The sequence below is a fragment of the Canis aureus genome, chromosome X, assembly GCF_053574225.1.
Source record: "Canis aureus isolate CA01 chromosome X, VMU_Caureus_v.1.0, whole genome shotgun sequence".
NCBI classification, from domain to species: Eukaryota; Metazoa; Chordata; class Mammalia; order Carnivora; family Canidae; genus Canis; species Canis aureus.
In genome coordinates, this window is record NC_135649.1 from 43,621,981 (window position 1) to 43,645,719 (window position 23,739).

The 23,739-nt window shown below is 34.0% G+C and overlaps 1 protein-coding gene across 3 annotated transcripts in view; it reads right to left on the reverse strand.

The window, feature by feature from the left end:
* Positions 1 to 240: 240 nt before the first annotated feature.
* The window catches only part of TBC1D8B (TBC1 domain family member 8B), a 69,718-nt gene continuing 46,219 nt past the window's right edge, over positions 241 to 23,739 (reverse strand). For 2 of the 3 annotated variants that reach the window (XM_077889967.1, XM_077889968.1), the window contains exons 11-21: positions 17,176 to 17,293; positions 15,969 to 16,254; positions 14,909 to 15,038; positions 13,488 to 13,586; positions 10,330 to 10,398; positions 9,912 to 10,152; positions 8,889 to 8,954; positions 7,318 to 7,401; positions 6,040 to 6,096; positions 4,592 to 4,689; positions 241 to 2,691 (exon numbers count right to left, since the gene is read on the reverse strand). In XM_077889967.1, the coding sequence (XP_077746093.1) occupies positions 2,296 to 2,691; positions 4,592 to 4,689; positions 6,040 to 6,096; positions 7,318 to 7,401; positions 8,889 to 8,954; positions 9,912 to 10,152; positions 10,330 to 10,398; positions 13,488 to 13,586; positions 14,909 to 15,038; positions 15,969 to 16,254; positions 17,176 to 17,293 (1,644 nt within the window). In that variant the 3' untranslated portion in view covers positions 241 to 2,295. The remainder of the gene's footprint in view (positions 2,692 to 4,591; positions 4,690 to 6,039; positions 6,097 to 7,317; positions 7,402 to 8,888; positions 8,955 to 9,911; positions 10,153 to 10,329; positions 10,399 to 13,487; positions 13,587 to 14,908; positions 15,039 to 15,968; positions 16,255 to 17,175; positions 17,294 to 23,739) is intronic. The other variant, XM_077889966.1, reaches the window with a different exon arrangement.

Consider the following 23,739-nt stretch of genomic DNA (forward strand, 5'->3'; position numbering starts at 1 on the left):
TAGTTCTGTAAGCCACTTAATGTCTAGTAATAAATCTTTTCTGGCCTTAACTAATTAGAGTGAATTCTGTTCTCTGCAACCTTACCTTAACTAATAAAGGAGAGAAGTCCTCAAGTGATAACTAAGTGTAAATAAAAATGCATTGTAATTAATAATACTAATATCTTTTAGTAAACAATTTTTCGTGTTCACTATAATAGATTTGTAATATTTATTTTTATAAAGACAAGTAAAGCCACCTTATAATACATTTAATTTAATGTATAAGGTATAATGCAGTGGTTCAGTTTAACACAATTACATAAGATTTTTAATATTAAGAACAACTCATTTGCTTAACAAGGTAGCAACTATAAAACTATGTGGTCATTTTATTTCTCCTGCAGACTCAGAAAATAAATGTTTGCCTTTTTAACTTGCATTTATAATCATCTTCCAATTCAAAAATCTAAGAATTCAATTTTAATTAAGATAAGCTAAACTTTGATATTCAGACTTTAAAACCATAACAATTATTAGTAACAATGCTCCTAAGTATCTCTTTTTGTAAATGTAACTGACAAAATATTCAACAGTATGTGCAATAGTGCCTTTGTATATAAGCATAGAACCTTGTATCTTTCTAGAGCTACTATAATTTAACAAACATTGCAAAATAGCAAATGTATGATAGTGTACATATAAACTATTTACTAAGCTCTAAAATTTGGACACATTTCAGCAAATCATTTCTGAGAAAAGGCACATTAGCTTATTTACCAACTCTATGTTTAAGTGATAATTTCTTTGAAAAGAAAAAGTTGAGCAAATCATTTTAAAGACAACACTAGTGTTTGGCCAAGTCCAACTTATGAAGTTTAAATGATCAACTTAAAATTCTTGAATCGCTTTGAAAATAACATAGTCTATGATGATGAAACCCTCTGTCTTTGTGTTAGGCCTTGTTCACAGTGGCCTCTTGTCAAAGGCTGACTAAACCAATTCCTTTCCAGAAAGGGAGACATCTTCGGTTATTCTAAAGAATTTTTGCCCTTTTATTGTTTCATATCTGAAAAGTCAAAGGGCTTAAAACCAAAGCCTTTTGTCAAATAAGAAGCTCCAGTGGATTATCTCTCCCCTCTCCTACGTCAATTGATTAATAAATTGCTCTTGTCAAAAACAGCACAGAAGATTGAATAGGTTTGATTGCTTTTTTTCCCCTTTAAAGTGCTAACAAAGCCCACTATCTCTAAATGGACTTTCATTATAATGACTGAAATATAAGCAGCATAAGATATGGAAATCACACATCTAAATCAGATAGATGGGTCAAAACTTTTTAGATAGACACCAGCAATTACTTTAACTATCATTACACACAAGTATACTTTATGAACTTGCCAAACTAATACAGTAATTCAGTCTATCTAATGTAGCTTAAAACATGACTGGTGAAAATTCAAAATCTAAAGCTAGAACCAAAGCAGTCACAGGATACTCTGAGACAAATGCCACAAACAGCAGTGCTCAGAATTTCAAGTAATTGCTCAGTCTAATGAGAGACCTATATAGTTAACTGTATTGTTTCTTAACCCTTCTATGAGACTGGCTTTATCCAACTTAAAATTAAATCCAATATTGTTTCTCCTTATATTAGCCCAGAATCTTTTGAGTTCTTGACTTGTTTTTATCAGTAACAGAAGTGTGTCAGCAGCTTCTGTACCACTCAGGTAGGAAGAATGTAGAACTTACTAAAAAACGATTTATTATTAGAAAACTAAACTAGATTAACTTTAAAAAGTTAGTCTTATTTCAGTTAGATAACTTGAAAATGAGGTCCCCATATGGTAATCACTTAGATAATAAAGGCTATAGATCTAAGAGCCCAGAATTCTAAAGCATCCTAATAGAACTGAGGCAATTTGGAAAGTAGGGTTTATCAATGACAAGTCATCATCAATAATACTCAAACATAACATTACATTTTCAAAATTGTTAGTAATTCATATGTAAATAGCACAAATTAGGAATTTTCTTACTAAAAGTGATATGGTAGTGCCCCCTGGTGGGAACATTTAGAGTATTTCCCTGATATCGCATAACATGTGAACTATAAAAAAGTTCATTTGTAATGAAGAATATCAAAATTAGAGATTACCACAAAGCAATGAATCACTGTGCTTTCACATATCTTCCTTTTAATCTTCAAACACATTGGTAACAAGATAAATCCCTGATCCTATTCCCAAGAATCAGGCTAACAGCTACAGCAATCTTGGTAAACTTGTCTATAATAGGCAATTCCTGTTAAGAAACTTATATCTTGGTTCTACAACTTAACTGAGAGGTCTTTGCATTTTCTAGTTTCACTTTTACATCTACGGGTTTTTCAAAAAACCTCACCAATGCTGGTTCATTCAACAAAGACGCAAGAATCTGTTCAAATGCAAATGACCACTGAGGTTCTTCCCTCAGAGAGGAGGGATCTTTCTTCAAGTGGCTCTCTGTTTTCCCCTCACTGGGTCCTCCAGAAGCACAGACTGTACCAGAGAATTCTTTGGCTGATGCTGTAGGGCTATGTAGTTTCCTTCCAACTTCTTCCATCCTGAGCAAAAGGCTGGTTACAAAAGCAATGGCTTGATATAACGACTCTTCTTCAGGGTCCCCATGAAATAGATTATATAGGGTCTTTGAAAATTGAATGAATTGTGACTGAAAGACACAAGTTAGAAATAACATATTTTTAATAAAAAATAGTGAAAGAGAATAAAGGGGAAAGGAGAAAAATGAGTGGGAAATATCCGGGAGGGAGACAGAACATGAGAGACTCCTAACTCTGGGAAACAAACTAGGGGTGGTGGAAGGGGAGGTGGGCAGGGGGTGGGGGTGACTGGGTGATGGGCACTGAGGGGGGCACTTGATGGGATGAGCACTGGGTGTTATTCTATATGTTGGCAAATTGAACACCAATACAAAAAATTTTTTAAATAAATTTATACAAAAAAGAAATACCATATTTGATGTTAGATTTAGCAAAAAGAAAGAAAACTTAGAAGTAAACAGTCTCCTATTTAGAATTTGTACCATTTAACCCTTGCCATAGAAGTTAAAGAAACTAATGATTAATTCCCAAATAAATCTTGGCTCTAGAAAGATGGGTATGAACCATGGAAGAAAATTCCTTTTAAATTAAATTCCTTCTCATACATTGCCTAATAGCAATACATTATATACATATATTATATATACAATAATTCTCGGGCAGCTTACCTGACCGCATTCCCTCAATGTTAGGTGGTACTTTTTTTTTTTAAAGATTTTTATTTATTTACTTGAGAGAAGGGGAGGGGGAGAGGGAGGGAGAGAGGGGAACCAGACTCCCTCCTGAGCGCAGAGCTTGATCTCACAACCCTGAGATCAAGACCTGAGCCACCCAGGCGCCCCAGTGGTACTTTTAATTAGGCAAATTCCCCTATTTCCTTACACATGGATTGTTCATTCATTAACCAATCTTAATGAAAGGCTTAATAATGAGTTCCCCTTGATCTTTCCAAAGGGCTAGAGTGGGCAGCTCAAATAGGACAACTTAAATTTATGGAAGAACATTTTGGGAACTATCTAGTAGTACAAGGTAGCTCTACAGGACCCATTTAGACGTGTTTCTCTTTAAAGGCTGCGGTGGGACCCAAGTGGAGGAAAAATCTGGTTTGTTTGCTAATTGCCCCTAGATAATCCAAAGACATTTCTAAAAGATATTTGTCAATTAAAAAAAATACAATTCTAACACAATAGTCCTATAAGTCAATCATCCTTAACAGAAAAGTTTATCTGTAAGTAAAAAGCAAATGCAAAGGATATACTTAATCAAAATAAATAGTACCAAACTTTTAAGTTTTATTTCTCTCTCTACCTTAGTGTGTATACTGCTTATTTAGAAAAAATTTTAGAATAAACATCATATTGATTCACTTAAAAAAGTACTTATTCAGCTACCAAATTACCCAGTCCACGAGGAATACTGTTATTTGATAGTTCTCATTTTGGTAATGTTCTGGAAATCCTCAGTATCTACACCAACAGATTTTAAATTTAAAAAACATATGAACATAAACTGACTGAAGGGTGCTTAAGAAAGAGATGGATTTAGAATTGTATCAAGTAGTAGTCATTAGTATTGTTCCAGCAGGTTCAAATACAAGATGATTGGAAACCAGCATGTGACCTATTTTAGTGACTTCTTATTCCAAGTACCTAGCATTGGGTCTGTCATCTAGTAGGCACTAAAAAAAATGTTTACTGAATAAATGAAAACTTCTAATAAAGCTGGAAATAAGAAACACTGAAATGTATGTTTATACATACATCTTTTCTAGAGTCACAAATGTTGTCATAGCAGAGCAACTATTCTGAAACACTAAATGCATTTAAGTGTTTAAAGTAGAAAGCCATTAAAAAATTTGTTCCTACTCTTCTGTGCTCGTCTGAAACTTACAGAGATGATATATAGATTTAACTATTTTTGTAATAGAAGATTAGCTATTTTAGAGTTGGATACACCCACATTCATAAAAACAAACAAGAACCTAGAATTTTTTCTTTGAAAATACTCTACCTGATTCATTCTTGGTAAATCCTTAATGTTTTCTTCTTTTTTGGAAAGCTCATCTTCCCATTGACTTAGATATGCTTGAATATCAACTTTTCCTTTGCCTGTATAAGTGGAATAAAACCATTTCATAATGAACAGTTTTATGAACATAATATTTCCCCAAATCTCAGAAGGAATAATTACAATTGGAAATTATTTCATTAAGATATAAGATTCCACCTTTTAATAACCCAGGAAATAATCTGATTTTACCTTTTATTTCACCCACTGGCTTTCAGAATGTGTTTTCCATTTCCATTAAACTAAAACTTTTACTTTGGGGAGGCTGGGGACTAGGGAAGATGTGAAGTGAGGGAGAAGGATGCATTTTAGATTAAACAGTATACCCTGGCTTGACAATGTAAATTTCATTTAGCTGTCCTCATGCATACTATTAAGTTTAAAATAGCTTCTATGTGATGTTATTAATATGCAGATTCTGAAGTTGTCCATGGTGGCTCTTAAAAAAATTTAAAAACCTACTATCCATTCATTCCTTTGAAGAGTTTAATGAAGATATTTAATGATTATAAATAATTACTTAAGGCCATTGGAAAACTAGGTAGATATACTGAACAACCTAGGGAAGGTGCCATATTTAAACAGATCTTTAGCAATTTATTATTTTCTAACTAAATGTTATTCAGAAACATGAGAAGAATGATGGACTTCTGGAGAGCAATTTGATAGCCTCAATCAAAATATTAATGTGCATATTCTTTGGCACAGCATTCTCATACCTCTATGATTTTATCCTATCCTAATGAAATATGTATGAAAGTATCCTATAATGTAAGTATAAAGTGTTTGCTGCAACATAGTTTGCAATATAAACAACTGGAAACAACCTAAATGTCCATCAATATTGGTCTAGTTATGGAATTATGGTACAACTAATCAATGGAATACTCTATGCCCATTAAAAAGAATAAGACAGATCCAAATGTACTGACATGAAAACACATCAATGATATATCACAAAATTGAAAAAGCAACTTGTAGAACAGTATTTATGGAATGTTTCTTTTTTTATAAAAAAGAGATGTCTATATGTGTATATACATAGGAATGGGTCTGGAAAGGATATAGAACAAAATGTTTTCATATTTACTTCAGGATGGAGTTCAGTGGGAGTATGAAGACTTCTGTTTAAATTTCTTTTATTATTACTCTTGTAATTAATAAGTATTTTTAAAATAGCAAAATTAAATGAATATGGGTCATTTACTATAATTTCTGAGACTTAAGTATCAAGACAAAAAAGACTAAATTGTTAAACTAAACACAAAAAAAGTGAAAAAGCTCTTAGAACAAATCAATGTCCTTTAAAAAGAATCCACTATTTGCCTTTGTGGCTAATTCTATTCACAAAAACAGTAACTTTAACTAAATGATATTCCTAATCATAATACCTTTTTCAGGGCTGTTTTTTAATGATGCCACTTTTTTCACATTTGGAGGCTTGGAAACTAGAGGAAAAGAAAACAATTGCATTTTGTAAAATATTTAACAAATAAGTACCTTTTGAAAGTAAAATATTTTATAAAAAGACTTGGGTACATGTTATCTTCTTCAATTCAGGAAACCATTTTTATTTATTTTAAAAAGAGTTTTATTTATTTGTTTGAGAGAGAGAGAGAGAGAGAGCAGGAGTAAGGGGAGGGAGAAGCAGACTCGTCACCAAGCAGCAAGCCCAACGTGGGGCTTGATCCCAGGACCCCAGGATCATGACCTGAGCCGAAGGCAGATGCTTAACTGACTGAGCCACCCAGGCACCCCACAAGAAACAAATTTAAGCTGACATGACCTCCTCTCATCAGAAGACAAAGTATTCAAGAACGTTTATAGTAGAAAGAACGCTGGGAAAAATCTGTATGAAAAAAAATCCTAGAAGTATACCAAATATTATTTATTTTTGGGTGGGGTTTTCTTCCTTATGATCTTCTTCAAACTAAACTGTGTTACTTTCATTATTAAGAAAAAAAGCAGGCGGGAGGTCAGAAGACTGAGCTACTCATCCTGATTGTGGCAACACCTCATTGTAAATTCTTGCACAAGTCACTTCTCCTTTCTGGGTCTCTGTGCCCTTATCTATATATATTAGTCTCTTCAAACTTATTGTTCAAACAGTAACATATAGTAACTACAAACATACATTAAAAAGGACTTAGACCTTTATAAGACATTCATGTTTATGAAAAAAGAGGTAAAGGACACAAAAATAAGTTTATAACACTTCTAAATTATGTCCTGGAGACAGACTCATCCCTGTCTCCTATACCTACAGTGATTTATAAGTATTCACTGTTTGAATAATAGCTATGACCTTCAATCATCAAAGATTCTATTGTTTCCACTGTATTTTAAGAAGGCACGAAAATCATTGGATACATTTTAGAAATTCTGCAACATAAGTAGAAACAAAATGCATGTTTTTTCTAATCCTCCAGTAGACAAAAAATTCCATAAATCAAAACCCAAAACACACTTCAGTTAATTAGTCAAATATTTATGGGGTACTTACCATGCATTTAGCACTGTGCTAAGTGTTATGGTAGCACAAAAGAAATATGAAGTATTATTAACTCAAATTTTATTAATGATAGCTGGGTAAAAAATTATTTAAGCCAAGAAGATCTCTATGAGTGACTAATCATCAAAAAAAAGATACATTTTAAACAGGTATTTACCATGGAGCTGACTGAAATAAAGTAATTCTTCCTTGGAAAGTTCATCTCCTTTTGAAGGATCCTTACATTTCACTTCAGTATAAGCTGAAAACAGATAACCCGAATCAATTTACTAATAATAAGGGACAGAAATGGGCCCTATAATAAGTGATCAAGCATATCTGGGGGCAGAGAGTTAAAAGGTCACTGTAAGAAAGACATGTGAAGAAACGTACAAGTGGTACTACTCTATAGCAAATAACAGGAAGTAGTTGATCACTTTGAGTTCTAGTAGTTCTCTTACTTGCTTTTCAATGGTTTTCTGAGAGCCATTACAAGTCGAAATAAAAAAATCTGGCATTTTGAAATCTCTGAAAATGTAACCTCAGTCATTTAAGAACATCTTCAATAATGAGGCAAACATGAATTTGAGGGCTTTAACAGATACACAGTGGTTTCTTTTTTTTTTCTTCCATTTTTGAGACTTCTACTTAAAGTCAATTCATTCCATGGCAAATCAGATATTCTGACAGTAATCTAACTTGACAATGTAAAGTCCTTCATAATTAAATTATTAGCTGGTTTATCTTTGGTTTTAAATGCTCTATTTGTGATCTGTGTGTGTGAAGAGTCAAAGATGGCTTTTAGATATTTGGTCTGGTAAAAAGTGGTTCCTGGCTATCCTAGGAAGACTCTAAAAGGAATCCCAGATGTACTTTTGACAAATTATGAGGTGCCACTTGCTTGTGTGAATTAGCCTATCTAAACTAAATGGTACTTTTGCAACATTCATTTAGCTTAAAGCCTAAGGCTGTTTTCCCAAAATATGGATCAGGCCTGGGAAAGGCAGCCTCTGAAGGTCAGTGGAAAACACCAAAGTAAACTGGCATGGTATGGTAATATTAGGGTATATGGTAGAATAGAAAAAAACCTAAGCTTTGGAGTCAGACCTAGGTTTGTATCCCAGCTACGCAATTTATTAGCTATGTGATCTTTGCCCAATAATTTAATCTTTCTAAGCCTTACTTTCCTTATCATCAAACTTGGAAGGATAATACCACTTCTCAGGGATATTATGAGAATTAAGTAAAAGAATACATGTAAAAGTAAACACCTCAACAGAGCAAGTGCTCAATATATGGGAGTGTTTTTTTGTTTTTTGCTTCCTTTTCCAAATGTTTAATATTCCTGCTGCCTAAATCTCATTTTTTCTGAATAATCTGTAGTATTCCATGAGTTTGGCAGCTTGTCGAAAGTTAAATTCTACTCCTCAATGACAATAACAACATCACATCTCAATATTATACCAATGTTCAAAATGTTAGATAGTTCTTATACATGAACTATCATTAAATTAACCTACTAACTGGAAGGAAACTTGTGAACCCATCTGTTATACAGAATCTCTTCCATAGATTTCACTATAACCTTGTATCAGCAAAAGTACTGGACATATGATCTATGGTCCCAATGAAGCAATGACCTTATATCATATTGAAAATTATGCTACTTATTAAAATCGAATATCTGCAATTATACTTGTTAAAATGGAATCAACTCCTGTACATCATTAAAGACTGTTAAACTCTTACCTGGAGGAATATGCAGCTTAAAAAGCAGCTTAAGCTTGTCAATGAAACTTCCATTGTACATTGTATCTGTTCAATAAAATTCAATTACAAATATTCAGGTTTTCAAAGATCATTCAATCCATTCCAGCAACACAGATTAAGATACAGATGTTAGCCAATAATTAGGATTCATAAACTTTCCATTACTTAAGCTAATAGTTAAACCACCACCCAGTCAGCCAGATTCTCTTCTTCAAGTATAGAAGCAAAATACCCTTCATCAGAGGGAAAAACGCTCTCCTGCTAATTTCCCTTCCCCAAACTAAATTTTCTTTTTTTCTTTTGAATGAGGCCTTATGACTCATTTGAGGAGAGAACTCCTCTTCAAGGGTAATTCCTAATAAGAAAGTATGCCAGGGTGTGGAAAAGCAAAGGAACAATGTAACTGATGAACTATCTATAGGTACAGCATGTTTGTTAGGATTATTTCTCTATCACTTTTCTAGGTTATGTGGTTGATTTTTACTGAGGGGGGGAAGCTTCTCTTGAAGTATCCATGTGTCTGAATTGGGTGAGATATAGACATTTTCTTCCTTCATGTTAACCTTGAAAACATCCATATCTAAACAGCTTGCTTTTCTGAGAGTGCTGGGTCAAAATGAGACCAATATATTTAAGATTTAGTTACAAACACAGAAAAAGATCCACTTACTGCTAAAGCTGGGGATAATGTAACTCAGGCTGATAAAATCTGACTAAATTGACAAGAGCAGGCAGTACTAAGTATTTCTAGGCGTATCTTATTTTTTGCTTTCAAAAAAGAAAATTAGGGCATCCCTGGTGGCTCAGCGGTTTAGCGCCACCTTCAGCCCAGGGCCTGATCCTGGAGACCCAGGATCGAGTCCCGAATCGGGCTCCCTGCATGGAGCCTGCTTCTCCCTTTGGCTGTGTCTCTGCCTCTCTATCTGTGTCTCTCATGAATAATTAATAAAATCTTTAAAAAATAAAAAAAAGAAAAAAGAAAATTATTGGACTTCACCCTACCAATTGCCGAGGAGAAGTCTTTGAAGTTTATAAGGCAGTCACAGTTTTCATCCAACAATCTGAATGTCCATAAGGCTAGCGAGTCTTTGTTTGCAGCATGAGCCCAGGGGCTCAACAACTGATATAACATTCTGAACTGCTGGCAGTCAATCTGGTATTGTTCCAAATATGGCAGACTGGGGTCATGGTACTTCAATACTGGACAACTCAAACACCAATAATAGGAAAAAAACAGCTCTTTCTATTAAGACAAATAAAAAGAGGAAAGTCAATAAGTCATACAAAGAATTTATAAAATTTATAAGATTATTTTCTGTTAAGCATGTCTACTAAAATAATTATAAAATATTTAAGAGTGGTAGGTGGTAAAAATTTTGCTTAAAAGTATTATTTTTCACTTGAAGAAAAACAACTGTACCTTAAAGAGGACATAAAGTTCATTCAATTCATGAAGGCTCAAATTCACATCTTGTGATACAACACGCACCTTTAAAAAGATTAAAAGCAATTTAAAATTGAACACTTCAGTATTTACACATGAACCCATTTAGAAATTTCCCTCTGGTAGAATAAAATGATTTTCTTTGAACTTTTTAAATAACAAAGATAAATGCACCAGTATGCCCTTTAAAAAGGCATTATGCCCTTTAAAAAGGTTGTACATAGACTACAGTTCAATTCTACTCTAATATGTACTTTCACCTTTATCCCTTCATACCCAGTAATTGCCAAAAGGACATCCATTTAATGTCTATAAATATAAGCAATGGTATTCTAAGTCTCATTCCATATATTTCTCTCTTGCCACGTAAACAGTCTGTCAAGTCATCAAGTGGGACTGTCATGAAATACTTCAAAGACATTGGGAGAGATGTGCATTCCCTCTCTGTGCCAAGAAACATAATCCAAGAAGTAATGAGCTTAGAAAATATGTAATTTTATCTTAACTTGACAAATAAGTATCAATGGTATAATGATTTTGGTATTTAAGAAACGTAAAAGCAAAAGTAAAAATAAAAATTAATAAAATAGTGGAAATTAAAAACCTAGTATACTCAATAAATAAAACAAAGAATTGGTTAATTTAAAAAAAGTAAAATAGACAAATACCTGGCAAGTGTGATAAAAGAAAACACAAATAAACATTGAGAAGTAAAATGATAATATAAACACAGGTATGGAGGTCATTAAAAGTATCCAGCACAGAGGAGGTAGCATTAACTATCTGTTGAATGAATTCTGTAAGCTTTATGTCATTATATCTAAAAGTCTAGATGAAATGGATAATTTTTTTAGGAAAATAATAAACTACCAAAATTAACCCAGGAAGAGCAAATTCTGAACAGACGAAATTGAAAAGGTAATAAAAAAATCTGCCTTCTACCAAAAGGCAGCTGATCCAGATGGTTTTATAGGCTCAATCACTCAAACTTTCAGGTAATGTATAATTCCTATTGATCTAAACTATACTCAAGCATAGAAAAATGTAATTTATTCCAAAATTCATTCTGACATGAGTGCAACTCTGATATGAAAACTAAAGTTAGCATATACACAGAAAGAAAACGTAAGCTAATGTCACTTCAGCATAGACGTAAAGAACATAGCTATTTAGTAAAATCATCAAAGCAAAATATTAAAAAAAATACGACATGACCAAATAGGATTTTAAGAATCCAACATAAGTCTAACATTAGGAATTCCTTAATATAATTTACTACATTAACAAAGCTGGAAAAATATATAATATCAAGATATGGAAAAGTCTTTTGATCAAAACTAACATTCAATATTCATTTTTTAAAAATGTCTGAACCTGAATGAATCAGTAACGCTCCTGGTCAATAGTAGGCTATTAGTATGGTTCACCCTTGAATAATGTGAGGTTTAAGGGTACTGAACCCTTTGCACAAAAATCAGCATATAACTTTTGACTCCCCCAAAACTTAACTACTAATAGCCTATTATTGACCAGAAGCCTTACTGATAATATAAATAGTGGATTAACATATTTTGTATGTTATATATATTATATATTGTATTCTCACAATAAGTAAACTTAGAGGAGAAAAAATATTAAGAAAAGCATAAGGAAGAGAAAATAAATTCACAGTACTGTATTTATCAAAGAAGATCCATGTATAAGTGAACCCACACAGTTCAAAACTATGCTGTTCAAGAGTATGTAAGTTTTTGGGAAGTCAAAAGTTATATGTGGATTTTCCAGTACACAGGGAACCAGGGCCCCTAACCTCTGTGTTTTTCAAGGGTCACCTGTACAGCATGTGCCTACTATGGTATACTATTTGGTATGTTAGGGGGATCCCTGGATGGCGCAGCGGTTTGGCGCCTGCCTTTGGCCCAGGGCGCGATCCTGGAGACCCGGGATCGAATCCCACGTCGGGCTCCCGGTGCATGGAGCCTGCTTCTCCCTCTGCCTGTGTCTCTGCCTCTCTCTCTCTCTGTGACTATCACAAATAAATAAATAAATACCTTAAAAAAAAAAAAAAAACTATTTGGTATGTTAGGAAAAGTGAGGGAGGCCTATATGTACTGATATGCAATGACTAATATATTTCTGAGTGAAAAAAAGTAAGCCACAGAACAAAGTAACTGATATAATCTCATTTTAAAAACTATTATCACCCCATCACACACACACACACACACACACACACACACACACACACACACATTTACATCTATAGATACATAGAAAAATATCTGGAAGGATATATGCCAAATAATTTTAATATTAGTTACTTCTGGGATAGGGAACTTTTATTTTTTTATATTTCTGTCATGTTTAAATTATTTACAGTGAACATGTATTGCTTATTTTTTAATGTTAATATATAAGAATAATAGCTCTATGCTAACTACGTCACAGTAACGTCACTGAATTATTTAATTGAAAGCTAAACCTAGAATCTTCAGAAATGTTTATTTTCTCAGATTGGTGTCTCTGAGGATGTGGCCTTTAAGCAAACAGGTTAATAAAAACAATACATGCTTATGATAAAAGCTGAAATGGTACAGAAGGATGTATATACAGCAAAGTAAAACTCTCCCTCTCTCACCCAGGCTCTATTAATCCCATTCACCAGAGGCAACCAATATTAACAGCTTCATATGTAGCCACCCAAATATTAAAAAGGAGAGTATTTTAAAAAATAAAATAAAAAGGAGAGTATTTAAAACATACTGTTTTGTATCTTTTTAACCTTATCTTAGGTTTCCAAAGATAACAATATGTATTAGCAGCACTGACTACTATGTAGGTCAGCTGTTCTTATTGATGAAGCATGTCACAAATATGTTATGCTTAAATGCCTATATCAAGCATTCAATATTAAAGGTCAAAGAACAAAACATTTTGGAGAAATCAACATAATTCGACTAGAAGAAAATAATTTACTACCTCTCAAAAAAATTTATAGTAAGCTAAGCTCTGACAAGAATCTAGCTCAAAAGTTTAGTTATATTCATTTTCTTCACATGGAAAATCAACTTTTTAAAAGAACTTGGGAAAAAATGTTACTCCAATTAGTTTCCCCCCATAGGGTAGATACTCACCACATTCTGCTTTGTCGTTTCCTCTAGGGTCTGTATGACATATAATCTACTTCGACAGCGCATGCTGTGTATTTCTTCATAGCGAATATTACCATATTTCTGTAAAAAATATGAATTCAGTAGATACTCATTCATAATAAATATCCACTTTTCTTATAAACGAATTTCACCAGACTCAATTCTCAGAGGCCTTGGCTCTATTCCTACCTATTTTCGTAACTTGTTCAGTGGTTATGCAAATTTTCACCTCCCACATTTCAGTTTTTCTATATATTTTCTATATATTTCCTATATATTTCCTATATATTTACTAGAGAATTTCATCTACTACGTGTCTAGACTAAGTGCAAGAACATTGGAAAAATTCTTAAGTCTTTAAGAAGAGAATAATTTTCACCTTTTTAAAAAAGATTTTATTTATTTATTTGAGAGACAGAGAGCATGGAAGAGAGAGATCACAAGCAGAGGGGAGGGGTAGAGGGAGAAGCAGACTCCCTGCTGTGCAGGGAGCCCAGTGAGGGACTTGATCCCAGGACTCCGGGTCATGACCTGAGCAGAAGGCAGATGCTTAACTGACTGAGCCACCCAGGTGCCCTAATTTTCACCTTTTTATATGGTTATAGATGTTTAAAAGTTGTCATTATCTGTGAAAGCAAGTGAGTATTGTTTTATTATACATAATATTATATATAATATTATATATATTATATATTATTATATTATATATATAATACATTATATTACAGTTTGTAATAGCAAACTGAAGGAATAACCTAGAACAGTTCACAGAATTCTTTTTTATACAATGCAATACTACTCAGCCACAGAAAAAATGAAATCTTGCCATTTGTAACAACATGGATGGACCTGAGGATATTATGCTAAGTGAAATAAGTCAGACAGGAAAAGACAAATACCACATGCTTTCACTTATAGGTGGAATCTAAAAAATAAAACCAAACAAAACCCAGGCTCATAGATAGAACAAAGCAGTAGTTGCCGGAAGGGAAGGGAGTTGGGGAGATGCAAAATGGATGAAGGGGATTAAGAGGTACAAAGTTCCAGTTGTAAAATTAAATAAGCCCATGGAGATATAAAGTACAGCATGGGGAATATAGTCAATAATATTGTATTAACTTTGTATGGTGACAGATGGTAACTGTACTTATTGTGGTGATCAGTTCACAATGTATACAATACAAATGTTGAATCACTAAGTTGTACATATGAAATTAATATAATATTGCATGTCAATTATATGTCAATAAAAATACACCAATAAATAAATAAAGTAAAACTGGATTTTAAATTGTCTTTACATATATTATTCTTATTCTTAATATACCACTAGAGATACAACTATCATTTAATCATTTAAACTATGCTATGTAATTATATTTGTGGTATAAAAAAAAACTTACCTCATTTGACTCTCTAATCAAATCTGTAATATCCACTCTAATATAATTGCCTTTTTCACCACTCACGTTTGAACTCTGCCTAACACTTGAAGGCAATGGGCTATCCTTATTAGTGACGCTGTCAAAGAACCTATCCAAAAGTGACAGTAATACAAGAATCAGTGGAAGTAAAATGCAGAGAAAATGACAGCTAATTTCTTCCTAGTTAATTAGAGGTTAATGTCAACCGAGAGGACAGAGGATGGTCTTATGAAGAAGTGGAACCTGAAGATAGTTAAGAATTAGGAGGACAAAGGAGGGGACTGGGATGGTGAAGAAAGTTTTTCAGAGGTAGAGAGGAGAGCATTGAGGAAAGCAAATAGAGTCCTCAGCAAATACCACATAGCCTAGTAAGAATGGAATATAGGGTATGTACAGGCATATAAGGAGAAATAAGAAAGGTACATTGAGGCCTTAACAGAGTATTCTGAATGCCAGAGTGTTTATATTTTATTCTGTACAAAGTGGCATTTGATGCACCATTCTAACAGTTACCTTAATCAAATATTCATTTAGCGTATACATATATCATGTACACACACACACACACACACACACACACACACACAACACCCAAGTGCTCCAATATAAAATAACATTCACAGAAAAAACACTGGATAAATAAAACTCAGCCTACCTGATTAAAATTACTTGAAAACCAGAACAATTTCCCCCACTGGATGTTTAACAATTATCAACTCCCCTTCCCCCTTAAAATTACTTTTACACAACAACACTTTATAGCTCAAACTGGGACTATGAAAGTTGTCGCATGCGGAATCCACAATATTAGTATAAATGTATATGTTATCAAGTAGTTTACTTCAAAAGGGATTTACTGTTACAATATTCTATTGGGAAACTGAGAAATGGACTTTAGTCCTAGATTTTTCATTTGACTAGCTTTGTGAAATTGGGCAAAATGTTTAAAGTTTCTAGGGCTCATCTGTAAAATAAGGGAGTTGAATGACATAATCTCCAAAGGGCTCTCCAGAGTGAAACGTTATGGTTCTGACAGTACCTGTTTAAAGCTGTCACAGCTTCAGCATCATCTTTACATGTGAGCAGTCTGTCTAAATTGTAGTCGAGTATTGCCAATCCCAGTTGTAAAATGGCCTTTATTCCATCATAGAAGAAACAGTCCACAACATTCACTGCACTTTCAATAGGAAGCACACTAATAAAAAGTGTGAGGAACCATGAGAGAGAAACTGAGGAAAAGAAGGTCATATCAGTCATGTGTTCTGTCAGCTGGGGAAGGTGATCCCTGATAAGTTCTTCAAAGACTGCCTGATCCACCAAGGCACCTGGTAAACATAAAAGGAAGTTTAAAAATGAACACCTTTCAAAAGGATTTGTTTCTGATACCTTTGCACTTGTTAGGATGCCAATATATCTCATTTCTATTCTTTAAATTATGAATTTCTTAGAGTGTCTTTTCTATATTTCACACATCTCTTTATCTGCTAGTAAAGTATGTCAAGAAGCGCTTGAGAAACTCAGTTCAAATTCATTTGAACAATAATTTACTGAATCTGTATTATGTGCAGAAACCTGTAATAGGTAGTATAAGAGAGACACCAATTAACGAAATAGCCTCATCTTCAAAGAGCTTAATATCTAGTAGAACTTAAGATAAATACACAAATAACTGTAATGAAAGACAATATGATCAATAACCCAGCCATAATACTGAAGGCTTATGAGGGTACAAAGTAGAGACCACCTATGGCTTTGCAGTAGTATCAAAATCTATAAATATTTGATGACTGAAGAAAATACTATATAATGAACAAACCAAGAACTTGATCCTTCTTTCAAACCTTGCAGATATCATCGATACCATTCATATAAATGTGGAGATTTTAAGCTATCTATCTCTCATCAGGAAACTATTAAAAATGTTCCAGTAGCTCTGGATACTTCAGACCACCACTGTTTCAGCAATACAGAGAAGGTAAATTTAAATTCCTACTTTATTTAAAGACCAAGCACTTTATCTTAAAAAAGTAACATAAATAATCTTTCCAATCATATATTCAGTACAAAAATCTCTTCTTGAGCATGTCAATGAATGTGACATTTTGATATTGCTTCTATTTTGTATATTTCAAAACCTAACTGATCAGTTCTTCCATTTGATATATAATTGGATAGACAAGAGACATATAAATTGTTTAGAAAAGAAATATGTGCTTATAGATGGGATGTGTGTCTGTGTGTTTTACCAATGATTCGACGGTTAAAATAATCAGGCAACATTCGTTCACACACAGCAACCAGAAGCCAAAAAGCTTCTTCCTCTTTTGCATACAGAAGCAGCACGGAGGTTAAGATGTTCATTGCCTAAAAGTCACAGAAAGAAAATAAATACATACATACATACATACTATTTGGGTGAAAATTACATTTTTAAAACATTTATTTATTTATTCATTTATTCATATATATATATAAATATATATATATATATGTATATATATATATATATATATATATATATATAGAGAGAGAGAGAGAGAGAGAGGAGAGAGAGGCAAAGACATAGGCAGAGGAAGAAGCAATCTCTCCACAGAAGCCCAATGTGGGACCTGATTCCGGGACCTGAGCCAAAGGCAGCCGCCCAACCACTGAGCCACCCAGGCGTCCTTACATTTCTTCTTCAAACCCTTGTTTTCAGCAATAAAAACTATGAAAAGTAATCATAATGGAAATGTAAGAACTCTGAGCCAGTACAAAGCAAAACAAGGTGAAGTCAGACTAACATTTGCTAATCAGTTACTTAGCAGTAAATTCAAAGAAACTGTAGTAATATGAATATAGAACAAAATAAGTAAAACCTCTATAATTTGAGACTAATTTCAATGAGTAAAATATCTTATTACAAATCTTGGAAAAGACATAATTTTCAAAAACATTAAAACTGGAGAAACAAATTCTATCTGTATTTTCAACTACCTATAGGAGAACATCCCTCTAGATGTCAATCATCCTCAATTGTGTTCAAAACTAAACATCTTTCTTCTATTAAATAGGATTTTCTTTGCTATCCTAATTTTAATCATGCTAGAAACCCTTTATCTGCCACATAAAGATTGTCTTTATAGCCTAGAGTCTCTTATAAAATATCTTTAAATCTGCTTTATCTTCTCTATTCCACCCTTTCTCCTAATTTATCTTGCATACAAATGTCAAATCATTACTTTTATATAACATTTGGCTGCAGCACTTATATAATAAAGGCAATAAACCCTTAATGAATAGAATCTGGAAAGAATGGAAATGAGTGAAGAAAATTAAATCTCCTGTATCCTACCTACCCAGAGATCAGCACTGTTAACAAGTTGATGTATTTGTGTGTGTGTTTTCCTTTCTTTTTCCCCTTCTAAAATTCATACCAAACTGTTTTTTTTTTACTTAGCATCCCACTATACATTTCCAATGCCATTAAATAATTCTTCTAAAACAGTGTATTTAATGACTATGAAATAATCTAGTAAGTTGAATATACTATAAATTACTTGACCATTCTATTACTGTTGGACATTTAGTTTGGATCCAATTTTCCACTATTATATATAACACTGCAATGAACAACTTTGTATATAAATCTTCATCCAATTGCTTAACTCTTTTCTCAGGAAAGATATACAGCAGTGAAAGTATTCAGTTAAAGAAAACTATTTTTATTTTTTAATTTGAAGACTTTATTCAATTATTTGAGGGAGAGAGAGAGGATGAGCAGGGGGAGGAGCAGAGGGAGAGAAACAAGCCGACTCCCTGATGACCACAGAACCAGAGGCAAGGCTTGATCCCAGGACCCTGAGATCATGACCCAAGTTGAAGGCAGATGCCTAACCCATCTGAGCCATCCAGGCCCCCCAAAAATACTATTTTTAAAGGATATGATATTATTGCCAAATTGTATTCCAAAAAGACTGTACCAATTTATATTTCTGATCAATAGTGTTCAAATGCTTATTTCACTGCTTCTTTGCCTATACTAAATACTGAGAATTGTAATAATTTCAATTGTTTTTTATTTGATAGTGAGAATGGTATTTCATGGTTTTAATTTGAATTTCTTTAAGGCTAAACTTACTTTTTTTAAAAATTTTATTTATTTATGATAGTCACACACACACACAGAGAGAGAGAGAGGCAGAGACATAGGCAGAGGGAGAAGCAGGCTCCATGCACCAGGAGCCCGACGTGGGATTCGATCCCGGGTCTCTAGGATCGCGCCCTGGGCCAAAGGCAGGAGCTAAACCGCTGCGCCACCCAGGGATCCCTAAACTTACTTTTTTAGGCTTTGTTAATCTATCTGTATTTTTGGTTCTATGACTAATCTTTTCATGTTCATTGCTCATTTTTATATTTAATGCTTTTCTTATAGATGAGGGTGACAAAACACGAGAGACACCTAACTCTGGGAAACGAACAAGAGGTAGTGGAAAGGGAGGTGGGCAGGGGGTTGTGGTGACTGGGTGGCGGGCACTGAGGGGGGCACTTGGTGGGATGAGCACTGGGTGTTATGCTATATGTTGGCAAACTGAACTCCAGTAAAAAAAGATTATTGTACTAAGTATGTAAATTATTTGCCAGATTTGGCACTGTATTTGACTTCAAGTTTAGTGTTTTTCTTAATTTAAATTCAATTTGTCAACATATAGTATATCATTAGTTTCAGATGTAGTTTTCAATGGTTCATCAGTTGCATATATACCCAGTATTCATCACATCACATGCCCTCCTTAATTCCTGTCACCCAATTACCCCATCCTTCCACTCACCTCCCCTTCAGCAACCCTCAGTTTGTTTCCCAGAGTTAGAAGTCTCTCATGGTTTGCCTTCGTCTCTGATTTTTTTTCCTACTCAGTTTCCCTTCCTTCCCTTATAGTCCACATATGAGTGAAACCACATGATAATGTCTTTCTCCAACTGACTTATTTCACTTAACACAATACCCTCCAGTTCCATCCATGTCGGTGTAAATGGTAGGTATTCATTCTTTCTGATGGCTAATATTCCATTGTATATATACACAACATCTTCTTTATCCATTCATCTGATGAAGGACATCTCAGCTCCTTCCACAGTTTGGCTATAGTGAACATTGCTGCTGTGAACATTGGGGTGCAGGTGTCCCATCGTTTCACTACATCTGTATCTCTGGGGTAAATACTCAGTAGTGCAATTGCTGGGTCACAGGGTAGTTCTATTTTTAGCCTCCATACTGTTTTTCAAAGTGGCTATTTAGGTTTAATTTTAATATTAACTTATTTGTTTGAGAGAGAGGGAGAGAATGTGCCCAACCATGGGAGGGGAGGTGGTGGCTGAGTAGAGGGAGAGTGATGGAGACAATATTAAGCAGACTCCTTGCTGAGCATGGAGCCCGATGCGGGGCTGATCTCAGGATCCTAAAATCACAACCTGAGCTGAAACCAAGTCAGACACTCAATCGACTGAACCACCCAGTCGCCCCTCAACTTTAGTTTTTACTCCATCAATTTTCCTGCTCAAGAAGCCATAATGGGAGGAGGTGTCAGTGAAAATGGCGGAGTAAGTCCCTCTGAAAATGCTCTCTTCGATACACGCAACAAGAACACTGACAAGTATTGTTGGAACCAATTTTTCAGAACTCTGAAAATTAACCAAAATCTTAAAGCAATTCAGAAAGCATTTATTTAAAATGGCTGAATCTCAGTAAAAACAGCAAGCTCTTTGGGATTTTAAATTGCCAATACCCAGCCCCCCTCCTCAGCTTCAGAGTAGTCTTAAAAACCAACATTCTAGCAATCATGGTTAAAAACTCCTAGCAGCTACCTTAGGGAACCGACTGGGGGCTAGGTTATTTAAGAGCCCCATTTCCACATAATTATGATTTATTTAACCTGTCTGGTGGTTTCCACATAAAGACCCCACTCCCAAGTCTGTGTTTGTTTGATCTAAGACAAGGTTAACCATAGGCAAAGAGCCTTTTCCCCAGAGTTTATGCTGAAAACAATCGGAGGCAGTTATTGAACACATGGCTTGCTAAGGCAGTGGATAACAGTTGGGTCAAACAATAGGCTAATAAAGGGTTAAAATGAAAAGGTGGGGAATGAGATATCCATAGGTGGCTTTTTAAAGCTCTGACATATTCCTGGTAATCTAGAAGGCCATATGAGTGATATGGCTTTATGCATATCCAGAGCTGTGTATATGCTCAAGAAGAAACAGAAAAGGCCCAAAGCTCGCACCTCTGGTTAAACTTGAAGTTCTACACAAGCAGAATGTGATGGAGAATAGAAAAAAATAGGGAAAAATCAACAAACCAAAAGTTGGTTCTTTGAAAAGATGTTTTAAGAAATTTAAAAAAAAAAAGAAAAAAGAAAAAGACCATGAAACACCTTTAGGTATTCTAACCAAAAGATAAAAGCAGAGAGAAAGGACTCAAATTACTAAAATCAGGAAATAGTGAACATTACTACCAATCTTGACAGAAATAAAAATGATTATAAGGGAATGTGCTAACAAATGAGATAACTTAGATAAAATGGATAAAGTCCTAGAAAAACACAAACTACAGAGACCAATTTAAGAAGAAATAGAAAAATCTGAATAGACTTATAACAAGTAGAGACTAAATTAATAATGAAATAATTTCCTGCACAGAATACTCTAGGAACAGATGGCTTCACTAGCAAATTCTACCAAACATTTAAATAAGAGTTAAAATCAATCCATTATAAATTCTTCAAAAAAACAGGAAAGGAAGAAATACTACCCAGCTCATTCTATGAGGCTATACCAAAACCAAAGGTATCTCAAGAAAAATTTTATCGAAATATTTTATGAATATAAATGTAAAAATTCTAAACAAAATACGAGCAAACTGAATCCAATAACACATTAAAAGGATTATACACCAAGACTCAGTGAGATTCATCTTGGAAATACAAGGTGGGTCAGCATATGTGAAAATAAACCAATGTAATACACGATATTAATAAAGGGGAAAAATCACACGATTATCTCAATAGACAAAGAAAAATTGTTTGACAAAATCTAACACCCTTTCATGGTAAAAACACTCAATAAGCTAGGAATATATGGGAACTTCCTCAACCTGATAGAGAATCTACTAAAAACCCACAGCTAACATCATACTTAATGATGAAAGACTAACTGCATCCCCCCATGATAAATAATAAGACAGGAATATACATTCTCACCAGCTCTCTTCAACACTGTACTGAAGGTTCTAGCCATGTCAATTAGTCAAGAAAAAGGAACAAAAGATATCCTGATCAGAATGGAAGAAGTAAAATATCACCATTCAGATTCTATGATTTTATATTTAGAAAATTCTAAGGAATCAAAAAAAAAAAAGAAAATTCTAAGGAATCCACAAAAAAATCTACTAAAACTTAATAAGCTCAGGAAAATTACAGTATACAAGATCAATATACATATGAATCAATTTTATTTCTATATACTGGCAATGAAAATTCCAAAAATTAAATCAAGAAAATAATTCTATTTACTATATCAAAAAGAATAAAGTATTTAGAAATAAAATTAACAAAGGAAGTACAGGGCTTAGGAGGTGGAAACTATAAAATAACTTTGAATAAGATTTAAAAAGAACTAAATAGGGGTGCCTGGGTGGCTCAGTAGGTTAAACATCTGCCTTGGGCTCAGGTCATGATTCCAGGGTCCTGGGATCGAGCCCCACATCAGCTCCCTGATCAGTGGGGAGCCTGTTTCTCCCTCTCCCTCCCCCTCTGCTACTCCACCTGCTTGTATTCTTTCTCTCTCTCTCTCTTTCTCTCTCCCTCTCTCTCACTAGCTCCCTCACTGGCTCTGTCAAACAAACAAACAAGTAAACAAACAAACAAACAAACAAATAAATTTTAAAAGACCTAAATAAATGGAAAAGAAAGATATCCTGTGCTCATGGATTAGAAGACTTAATATTGTTAATATACAGTATTCCCCAAGTTGACCTACAGATTCAATACAATGACTATCAAAATCCCAGCTGGCTTTTTAACCCCCAGAAATTAATAAGCTAATCCTAAAATTCAGGTGGAAATGCAAGGGATCCAAAAGAACCAAAGCAATCTTGGAAAAGAATAAAGTGAAAGGACTCACATTTCCTTATTTCAAGTTATTACCCAGCTGTAGCAAAAAAAAAAGTGATACTAGCATAAGAACAGAAATATAAATCAATGAAATAATAAATCAATGATGCAAGTCCAGAAATAAACCCTAATATTTATGGTCAACTGATTTTCAACAAGGGTGCCAGAGTGATTCAGTGAGTGAAAAGAATAGTTTTTTCAACAACTACTACTGGAACAACTGGCTAGCTACAAGTAAAGGAATGAAGCTGAACTCCCTCCATAAACCATACACAAAAATTAACACAAAATAGCTCAGACACCTAAATTTAAGCATCAAAACTATAACTCTCTTAGAAGAAAATATAGGAGTAAATATTTTGAAGCTTGGATTAGGCAATAGCTTCTTAAATATGACATCAGAAGCACACATGACAAAGAAAAAAAGAGATTGGACTATATCATTAAAACTTTAAAAAACTGGGTAGCCCCAGTGGCACAGCAGGTTAGCGCCGCCTGCAGCCCAGGGTGTGATCCTGGAAACCCGGGATCGAGTTCCAGGTCAGGCTCCCTGCATGGAGCCTGCTTCTCCCTCTGCCTGTATCTCTGTCTCTCATGAATAAAAAAAATTGAAAAAATCTTAAAAAAAAAACTTTTAAAAACTTAAAACTAAAACTTTGTGCT